We start from the raw sequence: 27,272 nt of genomic DNA, 5'->3' as shown, positions 1-27,272 counted from the left end.
CTGTCAGGGTATTGCAGTGCTTGTGTTCAAGTAACCCTTACTTTACTAAAAATGGCCCCAAAACGCAAGAGCAGTGACGCTGGCAATTCAAATATTCTCTTACTGTGTCTAATTTATAAATTAAACTTAAGTATGTATGTATAGGGAAAAACACAGGGTATATGGGGTTTGGTACTGTCTACAGTTTCAGGTTCTTGGGACGTATCCCCTGAAGATAAGTGGGGACTACCGCAGTTTTTTTAAAAAAAGATGAAATTGGTAGAAACCTCTTAATATTTAATAATCTAGGTTTATATAGCCTGTATTCGTGTCATCTTTAGGCAAACAAACACCTTAGCCTCTTTTTTTTTTTTTCTTAGCCTCTTTTTTACCTCCTTGTAAAAAAAAAAGTTGGATAAGACAATATCTAGACCCATGCGTGGTCAAACCCTGATTCTTCATAGCATCTTCTTATGTTGTTGACTCGTTTGATTCTCACAGTCTTATGATCCAATGCAGTTATTGTCTTCATTTTACAAATAGAGACAGTACCACTCAGGGTAGGGGAATTGCCCAAAGTTCAACAGATAGAGGAGGAGACACAGTAAGAAACTGACTCTTGGGGCAGTGCTCTCTACTTGGCCTTCCTGCATCTTTTTGGGTAGACAAAGTAATGCATAGATAAAATCATGTACCCATTTAGTCAAATGTTTATTCAATGAAAGTATGTATAAAAACTTACAAATCTGAGAACTCAACTATACATGAAATAGGATGACGGGATATTCAGTTTTTAACATATACGTACAGCACAGTTATTAACTGTTCTTCCCTTTCCCCTTCGGTCCTTATTTCTGGCTCCTGTTTTATCCTGTGAGACCATTCTGTTACTGGCCTAAAGGAAGATTAATGGACAACTTTTACTGCTTTCAGGCCAATGGAGGAAATTTCACTGTTTAAAAAAAAAAAACTGGAGACTAAGCATCAAAATCAAGTTTTTTCCCAAACAGCAATTAAGTGTTTTGTCCTGATTTCTCTTTGCCAGTTTTGATGCTTCAATGAATGTTGCCAGTAAACTATTAGCATTAACATTTAAAGTCATTAAAGTTGCTACATCTGCTCGCAAGTTTCCCTGTAAGATGCATATTCCTGTATCCTTTTTCCCACATACACACACTGATTTAAAAGCAGCTGACTGGTGCTAAAAACAAATTTACCACTGGCAACTGCTAGAATGGCATGTTGTTTTCTATTCAGAAAGACAATGTATAGAACAGTACTTTCAAATCTGATTTTTAAAACAACTGACAAATTTGTCAGAAACGAAAACACAGTACTTTGTTGTTGTTCAACTTCGAAAGAAGCCAGCAATTAGATAAGGCATTTGCATTAATTCACCTGTTTACATCAAGTATCCACACATTTTCTCTTCCAAACACACAAACTCACAGCTTGTCATGTTTTATCCAAAAATTAAGATTGCCATCACATTATTACTTTTTCTCTTTTGTGTTTTGTTCAAGTAGATTTCTTAACTAATAATTTTTCTCAACTGGACATAATCTCAAAGGATGCGTTCTGAAATAAGACATCTCGAGGATAAATACTAAGAACGTTTTCTTGGCTTTAAAGTTTCCCCACACCTCTAGACTTTGCATAGTACAGAGCCCCACTGTATCTCTAAGAAGCATGCTGTATTTTCAGACATTGTCTTTCTGAGAAGGAAGGCTTATTACCCAGGGAAAGTCATAATTTTAGCTTACCAAATTGCATTCGAGTTGTTTTGTTTTGTTATACACCCTGCATTAGTTCCAAGTATGCTTTTAAATCACCGAAAACTTCTCGAAGTCTATTTGAGCTTATAAGTACTACTGACCATTATCTTTCCAGTATCCCCTGAATTAAAGTAAATACGTTCCAGGTTTATAATGCACAAAGCCTTTACGGAGGAGGGGCTGGGGACGGGGCAGGGGGAGGGGAGGGAGGGGCCGGGACCTGTTTGTGTCATGCCATGGAGAACAAGAGTTCTGAATTGGGGGAAGGGAAGGAAGATAGTCTTTGTAAAAATGACAGGTTTTTTAAAAAGATAAGTAACATTCAGTCTAACAACACTGTTTCCTGTTCCTTTTTGATGGAGGCTAGCACTGGGTGGTCAGACTCCGTCACTTCAGAGTCCCCACTGCCCAGGAGAACGGACCGCCCTTCGTCTAGGGCGAAAACGTCCGAGTTCTGGTTTTGGCATGAATGTTTAACAACCTCGTTGGGAGTTGAGAACGTTTTGTCACACAAGTTGCACTTGTAGGGTTTGTTCGTCTGTACCAACATGTTGTCCATCTGACTGCCTTCCTCGAAGGTGCAGAGCTCCAGAGTCTGTTTGTCCACCATGGTGTACGTGTCAATGCTCTGGTTGAGGCACACATGCCGGGCAGCCTGGTTGGCCCTGCAGAAGCTCTTGTCACAAGTGCTGCATTTGAAAGGCTTCCCGGTGTGTATGTACATGTGCTCCCTCCAGTGGCTTTTCTGGATGAACTTGCGGCCGCAGATCGTGCACTCATACTTGCGCCTCTTGACCTCCCTCTCCTGGTCCGCCTGCTCCAGGTTGTCAATGTCCGCGATGTCTGAGGGCGGCGGCGTCTCCGAGTGCGGCTGCCCGTCGATTATGGGCGAATCCGAGATGTGCTGCAGCTCGCTGTCACTGATCATCCCCGCTTCAGGCACTTCCATGGCGTCTTTTCCTAGGTCCGCCGTGTTGCTGCAGAGAGACAGGGGCACGCGGCTCTCTCCGGGCTGGCTGGCTGTGAAGGGGACCCCCGTGTGAATCTGGAGGTGCTCCCGCAAACTGCTCCGGAGGGTGAAGCGCCGCCCACACAGGTGGCAGGCGTAGTACTTGGGGAAGCTTCCGTTCCTCTTCATGATGCTCGGCTTGACGTGGGCTATGGTGAGGGGCGCAGGCTGCTCGTCCGAGGAAGAGGCTTCCAGATTGGTCTCCTCCCCGGGGGGCGGGGGAGGAACAGGAGTGGAGACAAGGTCGGGCGACAGCGAGGTCTGCAGCGGGTCCGAGGGGGTCATGTGTGTCCGATTCACCTGGGTCAGATTCGAGGGCAGCTGGGAGAGCTGGGAGGCCTCAGGCACCTGCTCCTGGCTCATCCTGGACGTCTGTGGCCGCGGCTCTCGGCCAAGTTTTTCCGGCGCTGAAGCAATCTTGGTGGCTTGTCTCAAGTGATGATCTGCGATCTGAATGCCATACAAGGAAGACGCCAGCGGAAAAACCTGGTCAGGATGAGAAAAGGCTCCTTGACTGGCCAGGCTGGCCTCCTGGATCAGTGGGTAAGCGTGGAGAAACTTGATCCCCTGCTCTAACCGCACCGGGTCGATCAGCTGAGGTGCCATCTTCCCTGTGTACATCAGATGCAGGAGGTAGCTGAAGATGTCGGGCTGGATGTCAGTGGGTTTCAAACGGACACACTCACTGAAAGAGACAAGTGAAAAACAAGTCTGTGAGTGAAATGTCAATTCATGACTCAAATGGTAACATAAAGCCTGGGGGAAAAACCCGGTACTTATATAGGCAAATGAAACAAGAACATCTCACGTATACCTTACTGTTCGTTTCATGAACTGGAATACTGGAACCTATATAATTTAGCTCTAATCCTATTAAGAACAGAGAGAAATACAATAAAGATATTTTAAAGGACTAAGAAAGGAAAATTCATGTTAAACAAATGTGGTATCTTAACTCATAGACTCTTTTTATTTATTTATTTATTTAATTTATTTATTTAATTTAATTAATTAATTAATTAATTAATTAATTAATTAATTAATTTATGCATGCATGCATGCTTGCATTGGGTCTTCGTTGCTGCGTGCGGGCTTTTTTCTAGGCTTCATGGCATGTGGGATCTTCCCCGACCAGGGATCGACCCTGTGACCCCTGAATTAGCAGGTGGGCTCCCAACCACTGCGCCACCAGGGAAGCTCTTAACTCATAGGCTCTTGAAGCAGTTTTTCTCCTAGTAATCTACGTAAAATTATGTCACATATAAAAAACCTCGTGTTTTATGGGGAGGACCCATTGCTTTCTATCTGAGAGTGGCCTGTGACCCAGTAGACGGTTAAGGACCACTGACCTGCAGATCTTTTGGCTAAATGTCTGGGACTCTGTATTGATCCAAGGCCGTCCAGAGCTCAGCAGATCTTTCAAGGTAAGAGTCAAACAATATAACAAGGGGGAGCTGGACTAGTGCCTAAGAGCAAGACAACAACAGCGAGAAAACAGAAAACCTCGTACTAGCCCTGCTCTGCAACACTCTGCTCTCTCCGGCATGAGGATGGAGGGCTGTAGGCGCTGGGAAGAACAGGAAAAGGCAAACCCCGTTCCAGCTCGAATGGAGTGAGATCACTGCCCCAGCACTGCTAGATTGCATGAAAAGCAGCTCTGGGACAACTCAGTGCCTTATCAGATGTAATCATCCCCATCGTTAGAACTGTAGCTGGGATTTTTGTTGCTTAATTGTTTCTAATATTCTCCAGCAGTTATCTTTTAAAAAATTAATGAATAATTATTTATTGGCTGCTTTGGGTCTTCATTGCTGCGCCTGGGCTTTCTCTAGTTGCGGTGCACGGGCTTCTCATTGCCATGGCTTCTCTTGTTGCGGAGCGCGGGCTCGAGGTGCGTGGGCTTCAGTAGTTGCAGCACATGGGCTCAACAGTTGTGGCTCACGGGCTCTAGAGCGCAGGCTCAGCAGTTGTGGCGCACGGCCTTAGTTGCTCCGCGACACACGGGATCTTCCCGGACCTGGGATCAAACCTGCGTCCCCCTGCATCGGCAGGCGGATTCTTCACAACCGTGCCACCAGGGAAGTCCCTGCAGCTGGGGTTTACAGGCATTTTCTCATTTAATTGCCATTAATTCGCATTTTACAGATTAAGGATTTAAGGTTCAAAGGGATTTATACCTTGCTCAATATCAGAGTTAGTAAGCAATGGAATTGGGATTTAAATTTGAGTCTAAGTCCTAAGCCAAAGCACCAAGATTCTTTGGAGCATTAAGACAACCCTGTGTAGTAGATGAGGCAGACCTGATTATTCCCATCTGACAGACATGGAAGCTGAGGTCCCCCAAAGTTAAATGATTTATCTGAGGCACCTAAAGCAGTTGTGGCAAAACTGATTTTTCTAACTTTTAGACTTTAGTGTTTGCATCATCCCAGAAACAGCATTCTGATTCAAGCAGCAATAATAAAAACGTCCCAAGAACTCTCCCTGGGCCATTAGGGAAACTCTAACGCATCATTATAAATCAGTGAGATGTATATCTACATATTATGAGGTATGTGTGCTATCACACACTGAGTGAATATATTCTATAGACGGTGAATTTTTTTTAAACGTATTTTTAAAAAAAATTTATTTATTCAATTTATTTATTTTTGGCTGTGTTGGGTCTTTGTTGCTGTGCGTGGGCTTTCTCTAATTGCGGCGAGCGGGGGCTACTCTTCGTTGCGGTGCGTGGGCTTCTCATTGCAGTGGCTTCTCTTTTTGCGGAGCACGGGCTCTAGGCACCCGGGCTTCAGGAGTTGTAGCACGAGGGCTCAGTAGTTGTGGCTCGCGGGCTCTAGAGCGCAGGCTCAGTAGTTGTGGCGCACGGGCTTAGTTGCTCCGCGGCATGTGGGATCTTCCCGGACCAGGGCTCGAACCCGTGTCCCCTGCCTTGGCAGGCACATTCTTAACCACTGCACCACCAGGGAAGCCCGACAGGGCATTTTTTAACTTTAAAGACACCTTCCTTGAATGCCTTTAGAATTTATAATCATTTTTGATTATACCACTTACTACTATTATGATTTACTATTACTATTAAGCTATTTATCTTATTAACAAATATTTTCCAATATGCTAAAATAGTATCAGTATGTTCTGCTCTTCTAAATTTAATATTTTATTCTGTTAAAAAAAGGGGGGAAAGTGACTTTAATAGCAATTTGTGACAAAACAGATTTGAATAATTACTGCATCGCTATCAATGTGTGTATATTTCAAGATGACTGCATACAAATAATCATGTGGAAAATGTTTGACTATAAAGTATGGAAGCCAAAGAATAAAGATCAAGCCTAAAAACCAGCACCCCTTTGACAGTATAAAGAGGAAGAGTTTATGTCACTCTGTTTTTAAAAAAGACACACAGATCATTCAGGTCTTTGTTGGGAGTCTTTTCATAGTCCTTTAAGTTATTTATATTCCTTTACATAGGAATGCAAATGCAGGTGGTCCTCCCTTTAAGCACAAGGTAAGTGCCAACAATATTATGTGTATACTAGAACATATTTAGATGCTTTAGGGAAATTCAGTATTCAAAATAAAGCTGCAGGGATTAGGTATGGTGAAGAATACTTTCATAATGTAAGCAATCAACTCCAGATTGAAGACTTAACTAGCGGGGATCTTTCCAGGGCCAGGCAAAGGCCTAATGAACCCGTAAGCCACAGGCCTTCAGAGATGCAAATCACCCCCAGGAGACTATAGGGCACCTTTTGTTTTGTGGGATGGAATGTTCCTCCAGGCAGGAGGAGGGGAGAGTGAGCCCCTCTGCCCCCAGGGCAAAGAAGAGGGAGGGCAGAAATCCAAAGCAGGGCTATATTTTTCAGCATCCATGAGAGGTAAATACAAAGCAGGGCCCCTTTCCAGAAAAACTTTGTTGTAAGTTCTATAATTTCCTCTTATTTGTTATTGTATAGGTTGTCCTCTGTCTACCGACTGTGAAGGGAGGTGACTGGACAGTAAATCTCTCAAATTTTAAAGAACTTCATGCAGTTTCTGATGGCAAAGAAGGGATGGGGCTGGGGAGGCCCGGTCCACACTTCAGCCAGGCTTAGAGGGAGAAGGAAGGACTCCAGGGGCCGCAGAGCTGGTGAGGAGCCCCCAGGGAGAGGAAAGCGGCGTGTCCCTGGGGTTTACTGCAAGTGCCCAGGGCTCTGGGAGGTTTCCAGACACCAATATATCCTGATTTGTTCATTTTTTTTTCTTTTCTTAAAGCAGAGGCACATAGACACACTCAAGACACTTCAGAAGTTATTTTAAAAAGCTCCTTAGGGCTTCCCTGGTGGCGCAGTGGTTGGGAGTCCACCTGCCAATGCAGGGGACACGGGTTCGAGCCCTGGTCCGGGAGGGTCTTGCATGCCGCGGAGCAACTGGGCCCGTGCGCCACAACTACTGAGCCTGCGCTCTAGGGCCCGTGCGCCTGGAGCCCGTGCTCCGCAGCGGGAGAGGCCACCGCAAGGAGAGGCCCGCGCACCGCAGCAAGGAGTGGCCACCCGCTCGCCGCAGCTGGAGAGAACCCGTGTGCAGCAACGAAGACCCAATGCAGCCAAAAAAAAAAAAGTTAGCAACCAATTAAAAAAAACCCAAAAAACTCCTTATGTCACGTTCCAGCCATTGCTGTCCTTGACAGCTCTCCCTCCCAGTCAGCCAGACCTCCTGTCGATTCGCCCAAGCTCGCTCTGGGCCACTCTGGTCATTTCCAAGTGCTCTGGGAAGGACACGGCTCTCTACAATATGCCTACACCTAAGTGGTTTGATTTGCAGATGTCTGTTTGACGTAACACTTTTATGGACGAAAAATATAGTTTTAGCACAGCTACAAGCCCTTCCTGTAAACTTTCACAGTCATTTACATTTTCAATCTTTCCTTCACTAGACCCCTCAAGTAAAGGTTGGGCTTAAAGAACTTTGAAAATAAGGATTTTAAAATAATGTGAGATGTTGCCAGAGGTTGTACTTAGCAAGGCCTGTCTCTGTTTTATTTTTGAGAGCTCCAAGTCTGTAGTGCTACATGATTTAAAACTTTCACTTAGAGTAGTGTCCATAAGACAGAGACATCTAGTGGTAACTGCAGACATAAAACACTCTCTTTAGTGTGAAAAAACTGTATTCTTGGTCTATCTCTACAGTAGCCAGCAGTTAAAAGCATGGCTCTGGTCTTCGCGCAGTATTCTCCTCTCACCAGAGGTGGTCAAGGCCTCAGGCAGCCCAAATGGCACGTGCCAGCTCTGGGGCAATAGCACACTGTTGCTCAAACTTGGGGCTCCTCTCTGCACCAATATCACATTCCTTTGTTAGAATGGTATTTGCTTACTGTTCTACACTTAAGTTTCCTGCATCTATTTAAAACTCATTACATTATATTCTTTTATTCCTCAAAATGAAAACCTGTCCCTTTGCAAGAGAATTTAATTCATTGTGTAGAGACTTGCAGTGCCTATTAGCTGCGATGTCTCTGACAATGAAGGAAACAGGAGCGTCCTTAGTGTCCCAAGATAAAGCAAGCTCCGCCTGCCATTAATCCTACTAATCACCCATTCTGCTCCTCTAGACATTTATCAAGTGACTATTATGTACAAGTCCCCGAACTACAGGCTGCAAATGTTCAAAAACATTTGTAAAACCCAGTCTCTGCCCTCAAGCATCTTACAAATGAGGAGGGGCGGTAAGTACGCAAATAACAACAACAAAGGGAAAATATGTGGCTCTTACAAAATGGCATAAATAAAGTGCTATGCAACGTGAGAGAGGAAGAGACTGCTTTTGATCATTTCGGCTCACTTGATTGTTGGGGGGCGGGGGTCACGGAAGAGGTGATGTGTAAACTAGGACTCAGGGAGTGGGCAGAAGGCCAGCAAAGTGCGGTCCAGGTGGGCGTGCGGTCGGAGACGGGCTGGAAGGAGGTCAGGCTTCATGCCTGCAGGGCCTTGAAAGACAGAATGAGGAATCTGTGTGCTCTTTTGATGTGTGATGGGTGCCCTCTAGGTTTCCAATCAAAGGAGTAACACAATCTGGTAGGTTTCGGATCAAAGGCACCCTCCAATCAAAGCAATGCTTAGGAATATTAATCTGACAGTAACGTGGAAAATGATTAGAAAATGGAAGTGAGAAGGGAAGGAAAGAACTAATGTGAGAGGTAATTATGAAGAAAACATGATTTGGGCACCGATAGGATATGATTTTAGAGAGATTTTTAGTACGGCTTACTTGAAGATAAAAAAATAGGGAAGTCAGAAGGGACTTCAGGGAGGACTTAATTCAGTTTTAGACATGCAAAATGAGGTAAAAGAGGATATTCAATTCTAGATGTCCAGCAGGCAGCCTGTGGCCTTGGGAAATAGAGTTCTGGAGACAGAGAAAGATCAAGCCCAGAGCTGTCAACTGGTTTCCAGCAGAGGCAAGATCCAGGAAAAGATGAGCGCCCATCAGGAGAGGCAGAGAGAAAGCAGCGTGGAGACCCAACTCACCAAAACTGCAGGAGGCGCCTGTGGAGAAGGCAGAAAAACAAGGGGGATTCAGAGTCATTAAAATGCAGGTGGCAACCCTTAAGAAGGAAGAAAACAGTCGCAAATGCTGCAGAGGACAAGGACGACAGAGGCTGGGAGGGGCGGTGATTCTGATGAAGAGGTGACCTTGGAAAAATGATGTCAGTGGAGCGATGGGTGGAAACCACAGTGCCAACGGAGAGGAAGAGTGTGGGATGAGGAGAGGAGAAGCGAGGTCATAGGTCATCCTTTGTAGAACTTCCAGAGTGAAACAAAGGAAAAGCAGCACCATCACGCAGGTAGACAGCGGTGTCATGGAAGGGCTGAGCCTTCACAGGCTTGGGGATGGCAATGGGGGTACAAGTATAAAATGAAAAGTACAGAATAAACACTACAGGGTAGGATCTGGGAGCATAAGGGCAGGAGGAAGATTGTCTTCCTTAGACAACCAGGGGCCCTTTTCTCCAAGACAGAGAGATGGGAAGCAAAAAACTGTGCAAAGATAAGGAGATTGAGACATTTTAAGAGAGAAAAGAAGGAGATTGTGGGGATTCATGCCGCCAAGCTTCTCATTAGAAGACAAGGATAAATACTCAAAGTCTGGGGCAGGGAGACCCGGGACGGGGCCAGAGGAGTGAGAGGAAGCTGCCTTCGTAGCGGACCCGATCCTGCCGATCCTGACCGCGTAGGTGACCCCCAGCGTGGCTACTCGGAGGTGGAGGGGCTGCTTGGGGCAGCTGAGGTCATGAGGGGCTGGGAGCCTAGGGACAGGCAGCGGGACCCACGGTCCTGATGAGGGCCCAGAGCACGTTCAGTGGGGAAGAGGGCCACGGAGTTCAGAGTCTACAGTCATTAGATTGTTATCAACCACGTTAGTTACCTGGTCTGATGGACAAACAACATCTTAAAGTAATTGGAGAATGAAGCAAGAACTGATTTGTGTGCCTTGAAGTACACATCGCCGATGGCAACCGTGCAGTCACACAGGAAACCAAACTCTCGCTGAGCGTTTAACTGTTGCAGAAGAATAAGTCCATGGTTGGCCAAATCCATTTTTTAAAAAATCTGCAAAGCAAACAATTTTGTTTTAAGAAAGATGATTCACAAATAAGTAGTGTCTTCATAGTCACCAACAGTAATGGTCACGGCTAATATGTCAGGCACTGCTAGAAACGTTACATAAATTCACTCAGTCTTCACAACAGCCCTGTGAAGTAGTTCTGTTGTTACTCCCATTTTACAGATGATGAAATTTATGGTGAATTTGGGGACTGCATGCTTTGCCCAAGTTTATACAGATGGTAAGTGGAGGAACCAGGAAAAGGACCTGAGCAGTCAGCCCGCCAGACAGCAAACATTCCTGGATCTTTTGTCTTTGAGTTTAAGATTCCAAACGCAAATTCTAATGATCCATCAGAAGTTGTCAAACCTTCCAGAGAGAGAAGTAAATTAAGGTGCTGGGGTGTGGCCACAGCAGGGCAGGGCCAAGATCTCACCAAGTCTGGACAATCCTCCAGCTCCTGCCGTGTGGACAGGGCTGCCGCTGGCAGGGCTATAATAACCCCACATGGTTACTCCTCAAGGGTGAGGGCTCAGGACGGGTACTCTTCCCCATCTTTTGTGGAGGAGGAAATGGGCTTCGAGAGGTGCAAGGAGTTAGCCTGGCCCATCTGGCCAGAAGGTGGGGGTCGTCAAAATTTAAATCTGAATGTTCTGACTCCCAGGTTCTAACCTCTTTATTCCTCATACTTCACTCCAGTAAACCACGTGGCCTCCATCTATTTGTAGTAGGGGAACTGCCCCTGGGGGAGCCGGTGTATCAAATCAGTAAACTCCTGATGTGCTCCTTCCCACAGGCAAACAGCATTTATAAAAGCCCAGCACACAAATATCAACATTATACTTAACAGTATACTTAATGGGGAGAAAGAGCGAATGCTTTCTCCTTAAGATTGAGAACAACGCAAGGATGTCCATTCTCACTATTCAATATAGTACTGGATATTCTAGTTAGAGCAATAAAGCAAGAAAGGAAATAAAAGTCATACTGACAGGAAAGGAAGAAATAAAACTGTTCCTATTTGCGGATGACATGACTTTTATATACATAGAAAATCCCAAGGTATCTACAAAACCTCCTAGGATTATTAAATGACTTTGGCCATGCCACAGGATACAAGATAAACATATAAAAACCAATTGTAGGGCTTCCATGGTGGTGCAGTGGTTAAGACTCCACCTGCCAACGCAGGGGACACAGGTTCGACCCCTGGTCCGGGAAGATCCCACATGCCGTGCAGCAACAAAGACCCAACGCAGCCAAAAATAAATAAACAAACAAACAAATGCAATCATAATTCTACATACTAACACTGAACACATGGACACTGAAATTAGAAATATATCATTTATAATCACAAAAAAAAGAAATACACAGATGTAAATCTAACAAAACACGTATAGGACTTGTATGCTGAAAACTACAAAATGCTGATGAAAGAAATCAAAGAAGATCTAAATAAATGAAGAGACATACTGTATTTATGTTTAGGAACACATAATATAAATCAATTTTTTCCAAATTGATACATGGGTTTGATATAATTCTTTTCAAAATCCCAGCAAGATTTTCTTTGTAGATACAGACGAGAATATTCTAAAATGTTTATGCAAAGGCAAAGAAACTAGCATAGCTAAAACAGTTCTTAAAAAGAGTAATAAAGTGGGAGGAATCAGTCTATCCAATTTCAAGATGTATTATATAGCTACAGTATTCAAGGCTGTATGGTACTGACAGAGGGATAAACACACAGATCAATGGAATAGAACAGAGAAACCCACATAAATATGTACAGTAGATCTTTGATTTTGGAGAAAGAACAATTTTCAACAAATGGTGCTGGATCAATTGGATTTCCATAGACAAAAAAAAAAAAAAAAAAGGAAAAGGGAAAAGGAAAAAAGAAAAGAAAAAGAACTTTGATCTCTAAGTCTCATATCTTATATAAAAATTAACTCAAAAATGCATCACAGACTTAAATGTAGAACACCAAAACTATACTTTTTGGGGAAAAAAAATGGGATAAAACCTTAGAGAATCTAGGATTCATCAAAAGTACAAACCATAAAAGGAGAAATTGATAAATTCTACTTCATAAAAATTAAAAACTTTTGTTCTGAGGAAGACCCTGGTAAGAGGATGAAAAGACAAGCTAAAAAGCAGGAGAAAAAAATGTGATAAAGGACTAGTCTCTAGAATATATAAAGAATTCTCAAAAGCCAACAGTACAAAAACAATCGGATTAGAAACCTAATGGGCAAAATACTTGAAGTGAGGATATGCAGATGGCAAACAAACACATGAAAAGACAGCTCAATAGCGCTTAGGGAAAAGCAGATTCAAACCACAATGAGATTCACCACATGCCTAGCAGGGTGGCCAAATATAAAAGAACAACAATCAAGTGCTGGCAAGGATGCGGAGAAATGGACTGCTCGTGCTATTGCTGGTGGGAAGGTAAAACGGTGCAGCCGCTCTGGAAAAGTCAGCAGTTTGTTTAAAAATTAAATATGTAACTACCAGACTACCCAGCAGTTGCAAACATGGACGTTTATCCCAGAGAAATGAAAACTTAGGTTCACACAAAAATCTGCAGCTGTATATCCACAGCAGCTTTATTCCTCATTTAAAAACCAGAAGTGATCCAGATGCTCTTCGATGGCTGAACAGTTAAACAACGTGGTATGCCCAAACCACAGGAAACTACTCAGCCTTAAGACGAAATGAACTACAGAAACAGGCAACAACCTGGGTGAATTATGTCCCCAAAGGTTACATACTGTATGATTCCATTTACATAACATTCTTGAAAATTACGGAAGTAGAGAACAGATTAGTGGTGGAGGGGCGAGGGGAGAGGAGGGCCATGACGCTTGGCTGTAGACGGGCAACAGGAGGGAGCCCTGAGGTGACAGAAATGTTCTGCAGCTCAGTGGTGTCAATGTCAATACCCTGGTTGTGACGGAGCAGAATTCTGCAAGATGTTTCCATTAGAGGAAACTGGGTGAAGGGTACATGAGATCTTTCTGTATTATTTCTTGTGACTGCACGTAAATCTACAGTTATCTCAAAATAAAAAGTTAAAAAGGAAAGGCCCTAAACACATTAATTAATTAGATTAAAAATGGATAACCACGGTGCTTAACTTCAGAATCAGGGAAGCGACTGTGGAGAAAGCATTACCAGTAAGCTTAAAAACAAAAATAGAAACAGCAACACATCGATTCTTACTCAGCTGGTGCTCAACTCCACACCCTCTTTCCTGTTCTAGGGTTAGGGTTAGGTTCTAGGGATGATCTGGCAGATTCAGAAATTGACAAGTGCGCCCTAAAATAAATGAACAAAGTGGAATGATACTTTAAGAGACTGATCCGGTCACAAAGCAAGACTCCAGAATGTCAAGTATCGTGTTTTCTACCAAGAGCTCTATCCAAGCATGAGAGGCAGGAGAGCCATCCCTGTTTGCAGGAGTTTGAGCGTGAAGAGACCTGGACCGTAGTCTTGCTTGCAGGTGAACGTCAGTGGCGTGGATCGGGAACTTAGCTCCCCAGTGTTTTCTGCGTATGTCAGAGAAGGCGAAAGCATGAAGATCAGGAAGAAGAGACAGGGACATTGCCAGGTGGCAAAGTAGCCGGAATGACTAAGAAACATCGCTCTCATCTGACCTCCACCAGGATATAACTTTAGAAACTTGCCTTCAAGGCTGTTCTCTGAAAAGTGCCAGAACACTTCCTTTCCCATCTTACTAACTTGCCTTTCTCTACAAAAAGTATAATACCTTTCAGAACAAACTGGGCTGAGCTGCCTTATTGTGCTCTCTGACTCTGATAGTGAACACCTACACGGTCAGGCAGCTTCAAGGTGTCACTTTCATTGACAAGTACAGTAATGCATCACTGTTTATCTCTTGATGGTAATGACAAGTGGCTATTGTTTATGGAGTGTTTACTATTAACCAATCATTTCTATATGTCATTCATTTACTTTCACACTAACTTGAGCTATTTGATGTCTTGCTAACCACATTTTACAAACGAGGAATCAGGCTTAGAGAAGTCAGGTAGCTTGCCCAAGATTATAGAATCCCTAAGAACAAGAAGTAGGATTTAAACTGGGGTTCATTTGATTTTTTGGAACACACTACATACAAGTGTGTCTGTTTAAAACTAATAGGGGATTTTTTACGGCTACTTTAAAGTGTATAGACCTGTTATAAGAGATTCAAATATTATGGACACACCATAGTGTCCATCCACCCCACCCACTTCCCCACACTCTGGCCAACACTGGGTATTATCACTTTTTAAAGAATCTTTGCCAATATCACTTTTTACCTTCTATGCATTTAATGATGAATTGAAGTATATTTTTATGTCCTCTTGCTTCTCTTCATGAGCTCTGCCCATTTTCTATCAGGTTATTTGTTCTTTTTTCTTGTCAATCTGTAAAACCCTTTGTATATAAAGAAAACGAGCCCTTTGTCACATGTGTTGCTAATATTTTTCTCTCTTTTGTTTTAGAGAGATTTTTGACATATAAAATTTTCATCAAATTTATCAGTATTTTATAAGACGATTTTGAGGTTTGGGGTTTTTACATGAACGGATATATATCATCTCTCCGAATCAGCAAAATGTATGGCTCCCCCCTCGTTCCATAAACGGACTAACGTGAGTATCTTATTCAGATTATAAGAATAAAACTACGATAAAACTGCAAAATGTTTCCTTTTAAAGAGGGTCCACTATTTTAGGATCTATTTTAGGATCTCAATTTAGGGGCATCTAGAATAGGAAATGAACTGAATGTGTCTTTCAAATACAGAAGGCAGAACACATGTCCGGAGTCTGCAAAGTGGAAAAACCAAACGAAAGGAGAAACAAAGAAAATGTGTCATATGTACATATTTCACACGGGGGGTGGGGGGGGGGGGGGAGAAATCCCATACAGATCAATCTTTAAAAATCTTCTTTACTCTAGAGACCAGAAAAGCCTTTCTCAGTGGGAAAAAGAAAAACAACCCCCTAGATTCTCACATATATGGATGAACCTGAGAAAACGGGGCAAGAGGGTAGAGGGAGGAGTGGGTACTGGGCTTGGAGCATCTCAGGGAGCTCCTGCCCCACTCCCATCCAGCTGCCAGTACTGCCCTTTCCCCAATCTTCTTTCCTGATCACGACCCCCCTTTTTATTTATTTATTTATTTATTTATGTATTTATTTATTTATTTATTTATTTATTTTTTTTTTTTTTTTTTACTGTATATGGCACATGGAATTATATTCAATCTCTTGTAATAAACTGCAATATCACGACCCCCTTCATAATCATTTCCATGAGGCTTTACTTGCACAACGCTGCGTAGGCTGAGGGTGCAGCATCTTCATGCGCTGGCTCTGCTCCAGGCTACCCCCCCCCCCTTTGAGGAAACGGACACCTGCTCTTCCCACCGCCATCGACTGCTCACCCAACCACGTTGCTCCTGCCCGCCAGCACTGAAATGGCCCTGCACTGCCCACCGAAGTCACTGATGGCCTCTTGCTCCCCAGCCCAATGGAAGAGCAGCTTATCTGACCTCTCTGCGGCATTGAAGACCCTTCTTCCTGCTCCATAAATACTCGGGCCCTGCTTCCAGGCCACCGCACTTTGGTTTTCGTCTCACCTCTGGCTATTCTATTTTAATCCCCATCAAGATTCCTCTTTTGCTGATTCCTCTTTTGCTCCTCTGCCTTTGGCCCACAGCCCACTTCTCACTCTGCAGACTCTTCTGTGGTGATCTGGTCCACTCCCACTTGGCTGCCCCAAAGGAACCCTAAATTCAGTCTAGGCAAAACAACTCAGATCCCAAAAGGGACAATAAAAGCTATCGACACAAACCTGTTCCGTCTGTATCCCCAGCTCAGTGCATGGCTCCATCATCTACCCCTCGACCAAGCCAGGAACCCCGACTCCCCTTTCAGGCCTCTACCTCTCACTCCTCATATGCCACCCATGTGCCACCAATTTAAACTCTTTATCCCACCCCACGCCTTAACTCTACCTCCCTACTCATCTCCCCGTTTCCAGCTCTAGCCTCTCCAACCTATCCGTATGGAACAGCTAGAACCATCTCTTCAAGGGCAAATCTGATGTTACCAGCCTGCTGAAAATCCTCCTCTTGTTTCCCCACCGCCTTCAGGATGAAACCCAGATTTCTCAACATGGCTTACAGGTGACCTCACCGCTGCTCACTCTGCATTCCCTGCTCTAGTGCTAATCTAAACCATTGGTTTCCAGACTTCCGGGCTGCCAAGACCTACTAAAAACAAACCAAGCAACCTTGAAACTGAGGGGCCAGCAGAGTGTGCTCCCTCTTTATTTTGAAAGAAAAGACATAAAATATTTACATACCTGCTAGGAATGGAGGGCTTTTCAACATAAAAAGGTAGACAGGACATAATGTCACAATATACTTCTAGAGGAAGGACAGTGGCACTATATTCAACATATGGAAAAAAATTTTTTTCTAATGCAAAAAAAATTACAACATAAAATTTTACTTTATGACATTAAGTTGTGCCTAATTGTTTTCTTGATACAAGACTCTCTGTTTGGTGGTCTTTACCAAGTGATCAACAAGTGTCTCGTTGTTCTGAAGTCCAAGCATGATCACAAATCCAGTTTATGTTGACGATAAGGAAGACAGAATGATGTATTTCACTCACTCGGGAAATTCTGGGTGAACTGAGATAATCTGCAGTTTTCTTTGCCCAGAAAAGGTCCTGAATGCCCAGGCCATTCCTGGGCTCCTAACAGAACATAACACTCACTGCTCAGGGGCCTCCCTCTCAAAGCTGAGCAGCTCAGCAACCTGATTTCTACTCACATGGTCAGGAGACGGGGCCTGTTTGAACTGGGCCTTGGAACTTCTGTGCAGGACCTTTGAACGTGCCACTTGCAGAAGGACCACCACTGACCGCCTGCCCCTCCCCCCCAGCTCTACTTGTCCTTTGCAAAATTTCCCTGACCTTCAAGACTGGAGGGTCTTCTTACCTCCAGAGCCTCTGTGAACCTGCCTGATGCTTCTGGAAAGCCAGCATTGAGTACTACTTATCATTTATTACTTTATCCCATGTGCCTAAGCATACTGTCTGAGGTTCAATATTTGTTAAATTAAAAACTACATGCTTAGAGAGGAGAAGAGTGTCGAGTTCCAATCATCGGTTGGCCCCTGACTAGTTGGGTGATTTGGGGGTAAAAGTTCAATTTCTGTTTTTCCTAGATTATCCCCAAAATTCTCATCAATTTAATGTGTGCTATATTTTGGAAGAATTTTTCAATTTTAAAATGTCACCTCGTGTTTCTTCATGCTAATAATTATGTTCTTAATAGTGCTTTATAGTTTATAATAACCCTTCACACACATCATTTAATCCTGGTCAATACCATGGTATATTGTCTTCTTACTATTTATTTCATTATTAATTATAATAATAACCACAGCATTAATAATAAATGACCACTTATGTGTCAAGGATTAATTAGCCTTTTTCCAGAAGAAATTTAGACTTAGGGAAGTTAAGTAACTTGCCCACATGCAGAGCTAGCTCTTAAGAAGCAGATCTGGGAAGTGGTAATGCACATGATGAGAGCTTTCTAAGGTGCCAGGGACAGTGGATACAAGTATGAAGAATACACAGAGTTCAAGGGTATAATCAAATAAGTACACAGATTTCTAATAGCCAACTCTGATAAGAACTATCAAAGAAAAATATAAGGAACTATGAGGTCATAAAACTAGGGTCTAATTTGGGGATTGTGGGTCAGGAAAGGTGTTTGTGAAGAAATGCAAGTTAAGCAGATATTTAAAGAACGAGAAGAGTTAACTGGGCAAAGGTAGAGTACTCCAGGCCGAGGGATCGGCATTTGCAAAGGCCTTAAGACGGGAGGGAGCAAGATGCAACCGAGGAACTAAAAGAAGGTCAATGTGGCAGAAGGGCAAAGAGCCAGAGAAGAATGAGGCAGGTGAAGCTGAAGACTCAGGTTTTGTTAAGGATTCTGGTCCATATCTTAAGAGCAGTGAGGAGCTCCCAAAGGGGATTTGAAGAAAGGTGACATGAGCAGATGTCTACGATGTAAATATCATTCTGAGCTGATCTACGTGATCAGGTGGCTGCAGCTGAAGGGCTAACCAAATAGGGGGTGGGGGCAAAGAGGTGGGCAAGGGGAGGCCTGTTAGAAGTGGTTGAGAGGCGAGGTCTTCCAGTGGTCTAGAAGAGAGATGACAGATCGGGTGGTGGCGATGAAGATGGAGATGGACAGAATTTGAAAAACAGAAGATAAAAAAATCAGCAGAACTGGTTGTTGGTGGATTCAACGGAGGAGGGTGGGGGAGATCAAGGTGTCCTAGGTAACCCCCAGATTTCTAACTTGTGTAACTGGATAGAGCATGGGGCTTCCCCCAGTGGAGGGAGCACAGGCAAAAACCCAGTTTTGTGGGGGAAGATCATGAGGTTAGGTCCAGACATGTTGGGATTGAGATGCTTTTGAGACATGCCAGGTAGGGCTGTAGGGTACTTGTCGGTAAGTAATGTTGGTCTGGAGCTCCGAAGTCTTGTCTGTAATTTATGTCAGAGAGTCTTTGGAGAAGCCAGGTGTGACCGACTCTAGAAGTCACATCCTTAAATCATTACATGATAGTTCAAAGAGGTTAAAACTGTAAACGAACAGGAGTCCACTGAATCCTGGTCTTCTGGGTGTAAATTTCACGCTCCTTCCACGACACTGCCTTGCTCTATAGGTCATTCCTGTAAGTTCTTACCAGTCGTAGTCACAGAGGGCCAACAACCTGACGTAAAACTGAAGACCTATCTGTATAAAGCCCCCACCCATTCAACGCTATAAATGGAACGTAAAAAAAAAAATCATTTGTCTTTCCTAAATCAGAATAGTGAGCAGACAGGAACTGAAGACAAGTACAGATAAAGAGGGGAGTCAATTCTTAAAAGTGAAATTTCACAGAATGCCTTTTTATGTACGTATATGTGTACAAAGTGGCTTTTTTCTTAAGTAAATTCAGAGACTGTAAGACATAATATGTTGAAATAAATTAAAAACACTTTCCAAAGCCAAATACAAATGATCATTTACATTATTTAATGCTTTGGGTTTTGTCTTCACCACTGTTATCACTCTGAAAATGGGATACTACCTAGATGTCGAGTGCTTTCAGCTGCCATCACACAGCACACGGTGGGCTGATCCTTAAGTAAATTACTCATCTTTTGGAGGAACAGCTGAATGGGACGAATGTAACCATATTATATTTTGACAACCCAAGTTTCTCCTTCACTTTTGGTATAAGAACAGGAGACCAAAACAGCTTTTGGGAATTGATGATTCACTTTTTAAAGATAATAGCCCTTCTAAGATACTAAATACCACTTAGATTACCCATTTCAAGGGCACTAAAAGGGTCCTCTGGAGTACTTGATTTTATTTAATTGAAGCATAAATGAATATTGAAATGCACAGGACACCTCAGTAATAGAAAAAGCACTACCCACAAGTAAGATTGATTCTTTCAAGTAGTTTAGACCACTTACCAGGAGGAAAAAACTGCTTTTTCAATTAGTATTATTAATAATTAATATTTGAGGGCCTATAAAGTAAACTTGAATGAGGCTGGTTGTTTGAATTTTAATATATTTTAAAACCGTATTTCGAGGCTAGGAAATGTATTTAGTTGTGATGATAGGTCGACATATTTTTCTTAACATTTCTTTAGTCAATCCTCCCCATAGTAATTAGAAAAAGGAGGGACACACACTTACCAGTGGCACTTATTCTGACTTTGGAAAGCACTGCATTTGTAAAAGATTTCTTTTTAATTGTATTTTGCTTAAGTTGACATTAAAATTAGTTTTTAATTTCTGAGTGTAAGTTGAGGTCAGAAGAAGGCAGTTCAGGGATAGTTCAGATGTCAAGGAGAAGCAGGTCAGAGATTTATGGCTAATAAAGAGTTGATATTAAAGTGATAATTCGAAAGGTATTATGCTACAATCAACTTTAAGGAAACTTAGATGTGGATGTGACCACACAGCAAAATTTAAAACCTAATCTAATTTGCTTCTAATAACCCTCCAAAGTAGAGATTGCCTTCCTTTTTCATATGTTGTATGATGATTAGTAAAATTAATCTGAAGAAAACATAATCACCTATAGGTGTAGCTCCATGTATGCCAGAGAGGAGCTCCAAATATATTTTAACTCAAAGTCTTAACTAATTCACTTCAATATTTTATTTCAGGGGTTCTCAAACTTTTTGGTATTAGGACCCCTTCACACTCTTTACAATTACTGATGGTATCAAGAGCTTTTGTTTATATGGAATATAACTATTGATATTTATATTAGAAATTAAAACTGAGAAATTTAAAAACATTTATTAGTTCAATTAGACATAGCAATAATAAGCCCGCTGCATGTTAAGATAAATAACACATTTTTGTGAAAAAAAATTATATCTTCCAAAATAACAAAAAAAATAGTGAAGTGGTATCTTTTTATAGTTTTACAAATCTCTTTGATAGAAGACAACTGGATTCTGCATTCACCCTGCTTCTCCATTTACTCTGTTGTGATGTCTGTTTTGGTTGAGTATTAAAGAAAATCTAGTCTCACCCACATACTCAGTTAAAAAAAAAAAAGAAAGCATTTAAATAGCCTTTTCAGGTAATTGTGGATATTCTTCTTTGATATTACACCAAAATTTGACAAGCGGTAGTTTCTTAAAGGTTAGTTGTGCGATCTAAAAGTTTTATACATCAATGAATGAAATTTTCCTGCTCTATTACAGTAAAATTCATTGCTGTCTCTTACACTCTGAATGGATCGTTTACCCATTCATGACTTTTAACACTGTCCATTGGTTATTTGGAAAATGTCAGCTCATTGAGTTATGCAGATCTCCCCAATGCTGACACATTTGGTCAACAGTGAAAAAGGCCAGTAACATCTTAGTATCATTATGAAAATAGCTTTGACCTTATGGAACCCTAAAAGGGTCCTGGGGATTCACAAGGGACCGTGGACCACACTTAGACAATCCCTGTTCAGAATCACTCTGGGGACATGGAGAATCTAAATGACTAGGTGGGGCATAGAAGAACATGTGTACGCTTTGAAATTGTTCTCACGTTGTTTTGAAGTTCACCCTTGCTTCATGCAGAACTTAGGGGTGCACAATATTTAAAGAAACTGTACATGAAAGCCTCTTGTAAAGTAAAAGATTTGTTTGATAAGTACTTAACCAGATACAGTAAAGTGTTTTACAAATTCCTATCTTTGCACACTGAGCTTTCTTGATGTGAGAACGTCACATGATGCAAACCTCATGCATGTGAGCTGGGGATTCTGCGTTTGAGCATAAATACCAGCCTCAAACTTGGCTTTTGTACGGAAAATAAAAAAAAAGTCTTCACCGTCTTGGCCAGCCAACTCCTTGTAAGTGTACTTTCTGTGGCTACGGACTGCATCAAGGGCATATCAGCACTGTAAAACACAACCTTATTTACTATGGGTTCAAAGTAATATTTAATTATTTAAGTTTAATTTGCTAATAAAAATTATAACCTACTTGAGTATAAAAAAGGTTAAGAAGTGTTCTTGACCTAATGCTTAGAATGTTAAAATTTTTTTTTCTTCAGGGGGAAAAAAAAAAATTCTCAATTTCCTTTTTGGTTTTCAGGGTCATGCTTTGTGACCCAAAGATCATAAGGAAGTAGGAAATACACCTTTTGTCAGGTGTACTTTGAAATTTATGGTAAAGTCTCCAGCTGACCAGCAGTTCCTCCCTTACTGTGATGGCCTGGCGCTACACTACTTGCCCAAAGTCTCAAAGTTACTTCACAGAAAGGTGAGTGGGTCTAGGGATGAAGCAACAAGCCACAGGTAAGAAATGGTAGGAGAGTCTCCCAACTCCAAAGAAGCTGATCCCAAGCCAACGCCATAGGTCAGCCTTAGACATCTCCTTCACTTCCCACCTCTATGTTGGTGATTCTCAAGCTGGGGAAAAAGCATATCCCCTTACGCAGAGACATGTATCTTCTTGGAGGAACTGGGGTAAATGTAATTTTATATAATTTAATAAAATTTTTATATCACAAAAGTGCAGATTTTGGAGGATAGTGCAAAGTTCATATTAACCATTAAGATAAAAAAGAAACTGTCATAGCTTTTATTCTATCACCTAATACATCTAATGTTTATTGTCTGTTGCTGGAGTATTCCACTGGAAGAGTTGGCGGAGCACCGTTTATTTACGTCCTCTCTGAAGAGAAGCTTTCAAACTGGCAAGTAAGCAGCTGAACTGTGCAGCAAAGCTTTAGGGGTGGTTTATCTGCCATCCTGTAACAGGGCTCCTCCACTGTTGACTATCTGTGGCACTGATACCACTTCTTGCACTTTGAGATCTTGTGATGGTTTCAACACAGGTCAAGTCTTTGGCTAGAAAATAAACTTATACAAACCACACGTTTATTAAGTGAGAAATGCCCATTTACAGGAATGTATTATTAGTCGTTAAACTTCCTTCTTCAAAATTACTTTTAACAGTTTGAAAATGCCCTGGACACACACTAAGATCACTTAGAATGCAAAATAAAAATTTCCTTTAACAATTAATTTTGGCTTGTAATAAATCAGAGAAATGAGGGTTTAAAATGTCTTAATTCTGATTTCCTAATAAAATCTCAGGCCCCTCAGACTAAAATGCTGGTGATACTTACACCCTGCTCCAGTGACCCATTAGGGGTCAACATAGAGTGTCGGTCCTAGGAAAGACTGGGCAGTCTGTTCAAGGAAACCCAGAGCACCTTGGAATTCTGCTTGAGCCCGTGATTCCGATCTGTTGAATGCTTTATTTTACTAAAACAATAACCCATGAAAATGAATAGACCTGAGACTCACGCGCCAAGGGGGCCCACTGTATTATAAAGAGCTAAGGAACACCGCAAACTGGGGGCGGGGCAACGAGCCTGGGTTATTTCCCTACGGCATAATTAGGAGTTCAGCAGTTGAAGTTCTCGCAGTAAACGGCGTAGCAATAACTAACTACATTATCACGCTGCCCAACCACTTTCTTGCCCGCTCTGCTACCCCTGCCTTCTTCTTTACTGCCCTCTTAATTCACTACCAGCTAAAAGGGACAAAAACCTCGCTTCCTAAGCATCTTTTGCATTACCACTTCTCTTTGCAGCCTTGTTTAAAAATGAATGGTTTGGGGGTTTCGCTACACCGAGAAAACGACTCCGGCCCTGGGAAGCAGCCTCCGCGCCCCAACCTCCCCTCCGCGGAGCCCTACCCGGCTGTGAGGGCCGCATCGGCCGGAAGCGCGGCTCGGAGGCCGGCCCCAAGGCCCAAGGCCAAGCAGCCAGCAACCACAGCGCAGCTCTGGGCTAGCCTCGGCCTTACCGGAGGCGTAAATAGCCCGTGGAGCGGAAGCTGGAGGCCGCCGCCCAGCGCGCCCACCCCTGCGGCACGAGCTGCAGCGGGCGGCCCAGGCAGCGCCCAAGAGGGCCCGCGTTCACACCCCCACCCCCTGCCAGAAAGCGTCTCAACGGCCGCCCACTCAGCCTAGTCCCGCCAGCCTCGCCCCGCCCCGCCCCAAGGGGCGGGCGCCGGGCCGGGGGCGGGGCCGGGCGCCGCGCACCCCGGCCCCGCCCCCAACCCCGAGGGGCTGCGGGGAGAGGAGGAGCGACGCACTCGGGCCGCGCCGCACGCTCTCCGCTTCCTTCAGTCCCGCGTGCGCGCGCGCGCTCGCCCAAGTCCCGCGGAGTTTAACACAATGCCGACGCCTACGCCGTGCGCAACGCCCCGGCCGGCGCAACAGCTCCGGCGCCGGGGGCGGGGCGGGGCGGGGCGGGGCGAGGGGGGGTGGCCAGACAGGGCGAGGGGAAGAGCGCGCGCGAGAGCGGGAGACAGCGCGAGACCCGAGGAGGCCGGAAGCGCGCGTGCGCGCCCCCGCCCGCGAGCGGGGAGGCGGAGCCGCAGCAGTAGCGGCAGCAGCTGTAGGAGCCGCTGCAGCTGGGAGAAGCGCCAGAGAGGCCGGGCCTGCTCCGGTCGGACCGGATCCCTCCCCTCCCCCTCCCTCTCCGCTCCCCTCCCCCAAACCCACTTCCGCAGCTCGCAGCCTTGCCGCCGAAGAAGCAGCGGCGGTAGCAGCAGGAGGCGGCGGCGAGGCGATTACGGAAGGATTACGCACCTGACGGGCCGGCCTCTTGGGGCTCCAGCGCGGGACGCTCACCGGCCGCCGCCGCTCGGGACGCGCTTCGCGGTGGCGGCGGGAAGGGAGGGACCGGCGACGGGGAACGGAACGCGAATCGCCCCCCTCCCTTTTCTCCCTCCCTCCCTCCTCCGCTCCGCCGCCCGCCCTCTCGGCTTCCGTCCCCTCCCCCTCGCGCAAAGCCCCGGATGGAGCTGCCGCCGACTCGCCGCCGCCTGGCTCCGGGGGATGGTTTTGTCAGGCGGCCAGAGCCCCGGCGCCAGGCGCAGCCGCCCCCGCCCCTGCGGGGCGCCCATGCCCTCGCTTCCCAGAACCGGGTCCCCGTGTGGTCCGGGCCCTCCGCCTGCCTTCACCTGAAGCCCCTGGACTGGGGTCATTCGTCTTCTTTGTTGCCACCGTCGCTGCCGGAACCGTTTGCGAGCTCCGGTGGCCCCCGCCCCCCCCTTCGCTTTCCCGGAGCCCGGGCCGGGGGCGGCACGTGGGCACCGGCCCCGGGAGGCGGAGGCGGTGCGCGCTTACCTGTCGCCGGTGCTGCTGCGGCGGGGGGTGTGGAGGAGGCACCGCTGGGCCGCCTTGGCCGTGCTCTCCCCGCCGCCGCCGCCTCTGCCTCTCGCTGCTGCTGCTGCTGCTGCTGCCGCCGCGGTCGGTGTCTCCGGCGCGGCGGCGGCGGCGGCGGCGGGGCTTTTCCTGTCCGGTTACGTTAAGGTCACATGACCGAGAGAGCGGAGCGACTAGTGCAAAGAGGCTGAGAGCGGCTCCCGCCGGGGGGGAGAGGCGGCGAGAGAGCTGTGGCGGCAAGAGCCCCCTCCGCCCCCCCAGCCGCCTCCCCTCCCCCCGCCCGCCTCCGCCTCCTGCTGCTCTGCCGCCGCCGCCGCCGCCGCCGCCTGCAGCACTAAGTACGCTGCCGCTCCCACCCAGGCTCCGCGCTCTACTCCAGCCAAACTTCTGCAGACCATGTGCAGCCGAGGCGAGGAAACTTCTCTCCACCTATTGGGGCTGGAGGCTTGAGTCACAAGCCCCATGTTTACATGAAGTGTTAGGTAGGACAATCCTGGAGATGCTCGGGGAAGGGATGGAGAATTACTGCTTGGATCCTTCTGCAAGCTTCTGCTTGACATCTCTTGGCCTATAGCTTTGTCCCTCTGCTTCCCGTATTAGCATAAATTTTAACCTTGAAAGACTTGAAATGGATTGAACTTGAGAACCGGGGAGATAGTTGTGAAATTACTAATAGTTTTTTTTATCGCCAGTGGTAATTGAGAAGTCATACTGGAGTAGAAATGATTGTTGGTGCTGTGTGTAGAGGTAGAAATGCTTCCTTACAGACCAGATGAGTGTGATCTAAGACGTTTCTGTTAGGATTGAATTTGGTGCTTATTTCAGTAATTGGGTTTTAGCTTATGAAGCTTTGGTCCAGAAAAGTCGAAGTCTGCAAAGCGTGTTTGTTACTTACGAACAATTTACTCTCCTTTTAAGCTTTGGTCTCTGAGATATTGTTAGAGTGGATTCCAGAGTTGGCCATTCTGTTAAAATTTAGAGGTCCTGAAATCTTTTAACGGGGAGGTCCTGAAACGTGGTAACAGGGCAAGCATGAGGTTTAATATTCATTGATGGTCATTCTTAACATGTTAAAGTTTACTTTTGCGTCGTTGCCATTTTGCTAGAATTTTATTTGTATCTTTAGAAGTGAGATTTAGTCCTTTGAGGAATGCATTTAACGATTTCTTTGTTTTACATGTCTAGGATTTTGAAGACTTAAAAAAGAATATGGCTTGATTTGTAAGAAAATGGAGGCAGCAGTTCCTAGGCTACTCTGGTTTTAAAGCATGCTATCCTGGATATAAGCTCCTTGATTTGATGTGGAACCCATTTTGGTTGACATAGCCAGACCTAAGCACAGTGCCCTGGCACATAGTTCACAAAATACTTAAGGCAAGTTTATTATCTTAAGACAGTTAATTTAACATACAGAAGTGTCCCTGCTAAAAATCTGCCTGTGATTTGGTAATCCAGTCGTACCTGGGGCTACTGATTACTAATTCCTTCTTCTCTGAAGACAAAATAAGCAGCTGTGTAACTTTAGTGGTCCAGAAGTGAGTAATAGGTTTAGTACATACCTGCCTTGAACTTTCGTGTTCTTTGATCAACCAGGTAAATGACTTGTGAGTGGCTAAATGTCTGCCTTGCAAAACCGAATTCTGACCCTGCTTTAAGCATTTCTGGTGCACTATCACTAAAACATCAAAGTTGGCCATTAGCCTGGCATGCCAGTTTCCTTGGATTGGCTTTACAGTTGAGATCTGTTTCATCTCATTAGGAAACTAAAGTGATTTTCATTGGTAGAGAGACATCGTTAGAGATCTTTGGGTTCTTAATTCTTTTAGACTTTGAACTTTCAAGTTTATGGTCTGATGAGTGCTTACATGGAGAGTGAACTGATTCAAGAGAAACCAATGGAAAAACTGGGCAAAACTAATGCTGAAGTTTTAGATGAAGCCATTGGGCGGGAACTTGGCCATGTGTCTCAAATATTTGGCCTTGAGGCAGAGTAACTATGCTTATTCTTAAGATCAACAAATATTCTCCCAGTCATACTCTATATAGTTGTATAGAAATAAACCCTGGGGTTATTCCTGAAACTCTGAATCTCCTTCCTAGA

At 44.5% G+C, this 27,272-nt stretch overlaps 1 protein-coding gene across 6 annotated transcripts; it reads right to left on the bottom strand.

Moving 5' to 3' along the window:
- Positions 1-681: 681 nt before the first annotated feature.
- On the bottom strand, positions 682-25,414 carry ZBTB2 (zinc finger and BTB domain containing 2). 6 transcript variants are annotated; one of them, XM_068550885.1, is made up of 3 exons: positions 25,133-25,414; positions 10,171-10,355; positions 682-3,448 (listed from the first exon to the last, which is right to left on the bottom strand). In XM_068550885.1, exons 2-3 carry the CDS (start codon positions 10,341-10,343, stop codon positions 2,077-2,079), a joined length of 1,545 nt encoding a protein of 514 aa, XP_068406986.1. In that variant the 5' UTR covers positions 10,344-10,355; positions 25,133-25,414; the 3' UTR covers positions 682-2,076. The 6 variants fall into 6 exon arrangements, with proteins under 6 accessions (XP_068406986.1, XP_068406987.1, XP_068406988.1 ...); XM_068550886.1 differs by lacking the exon at positions 25,133-25,414 and adding an exon at positions 24,593-24,730; XM_068550887.1 differs by lacking the exon at positions 25,133-25,414 and adding an exon at positions 14,685-14,780.
- Between the last annotated feature and the right edge of the window lie 1,858 nt (positions 25,415-27,272).

This window comes from Eschrichtius robustus, chromosome 9 (assembly GCF_028021215.1).
Source record: "Eschrichtius robustus isolate mEscRob2 chromosome 9, mEscRob2.pri, whole genome shotgun sequence".
NCBI lineage: Eukaryota > Metazoa > Chordata > Mammalia > Artiodactyla > Eschrichtiidae > Eschrichtius > Eschrichtius robustus.
This window is presented reverse-complemented; position numbering and strand designations above follow the sequence as displayed.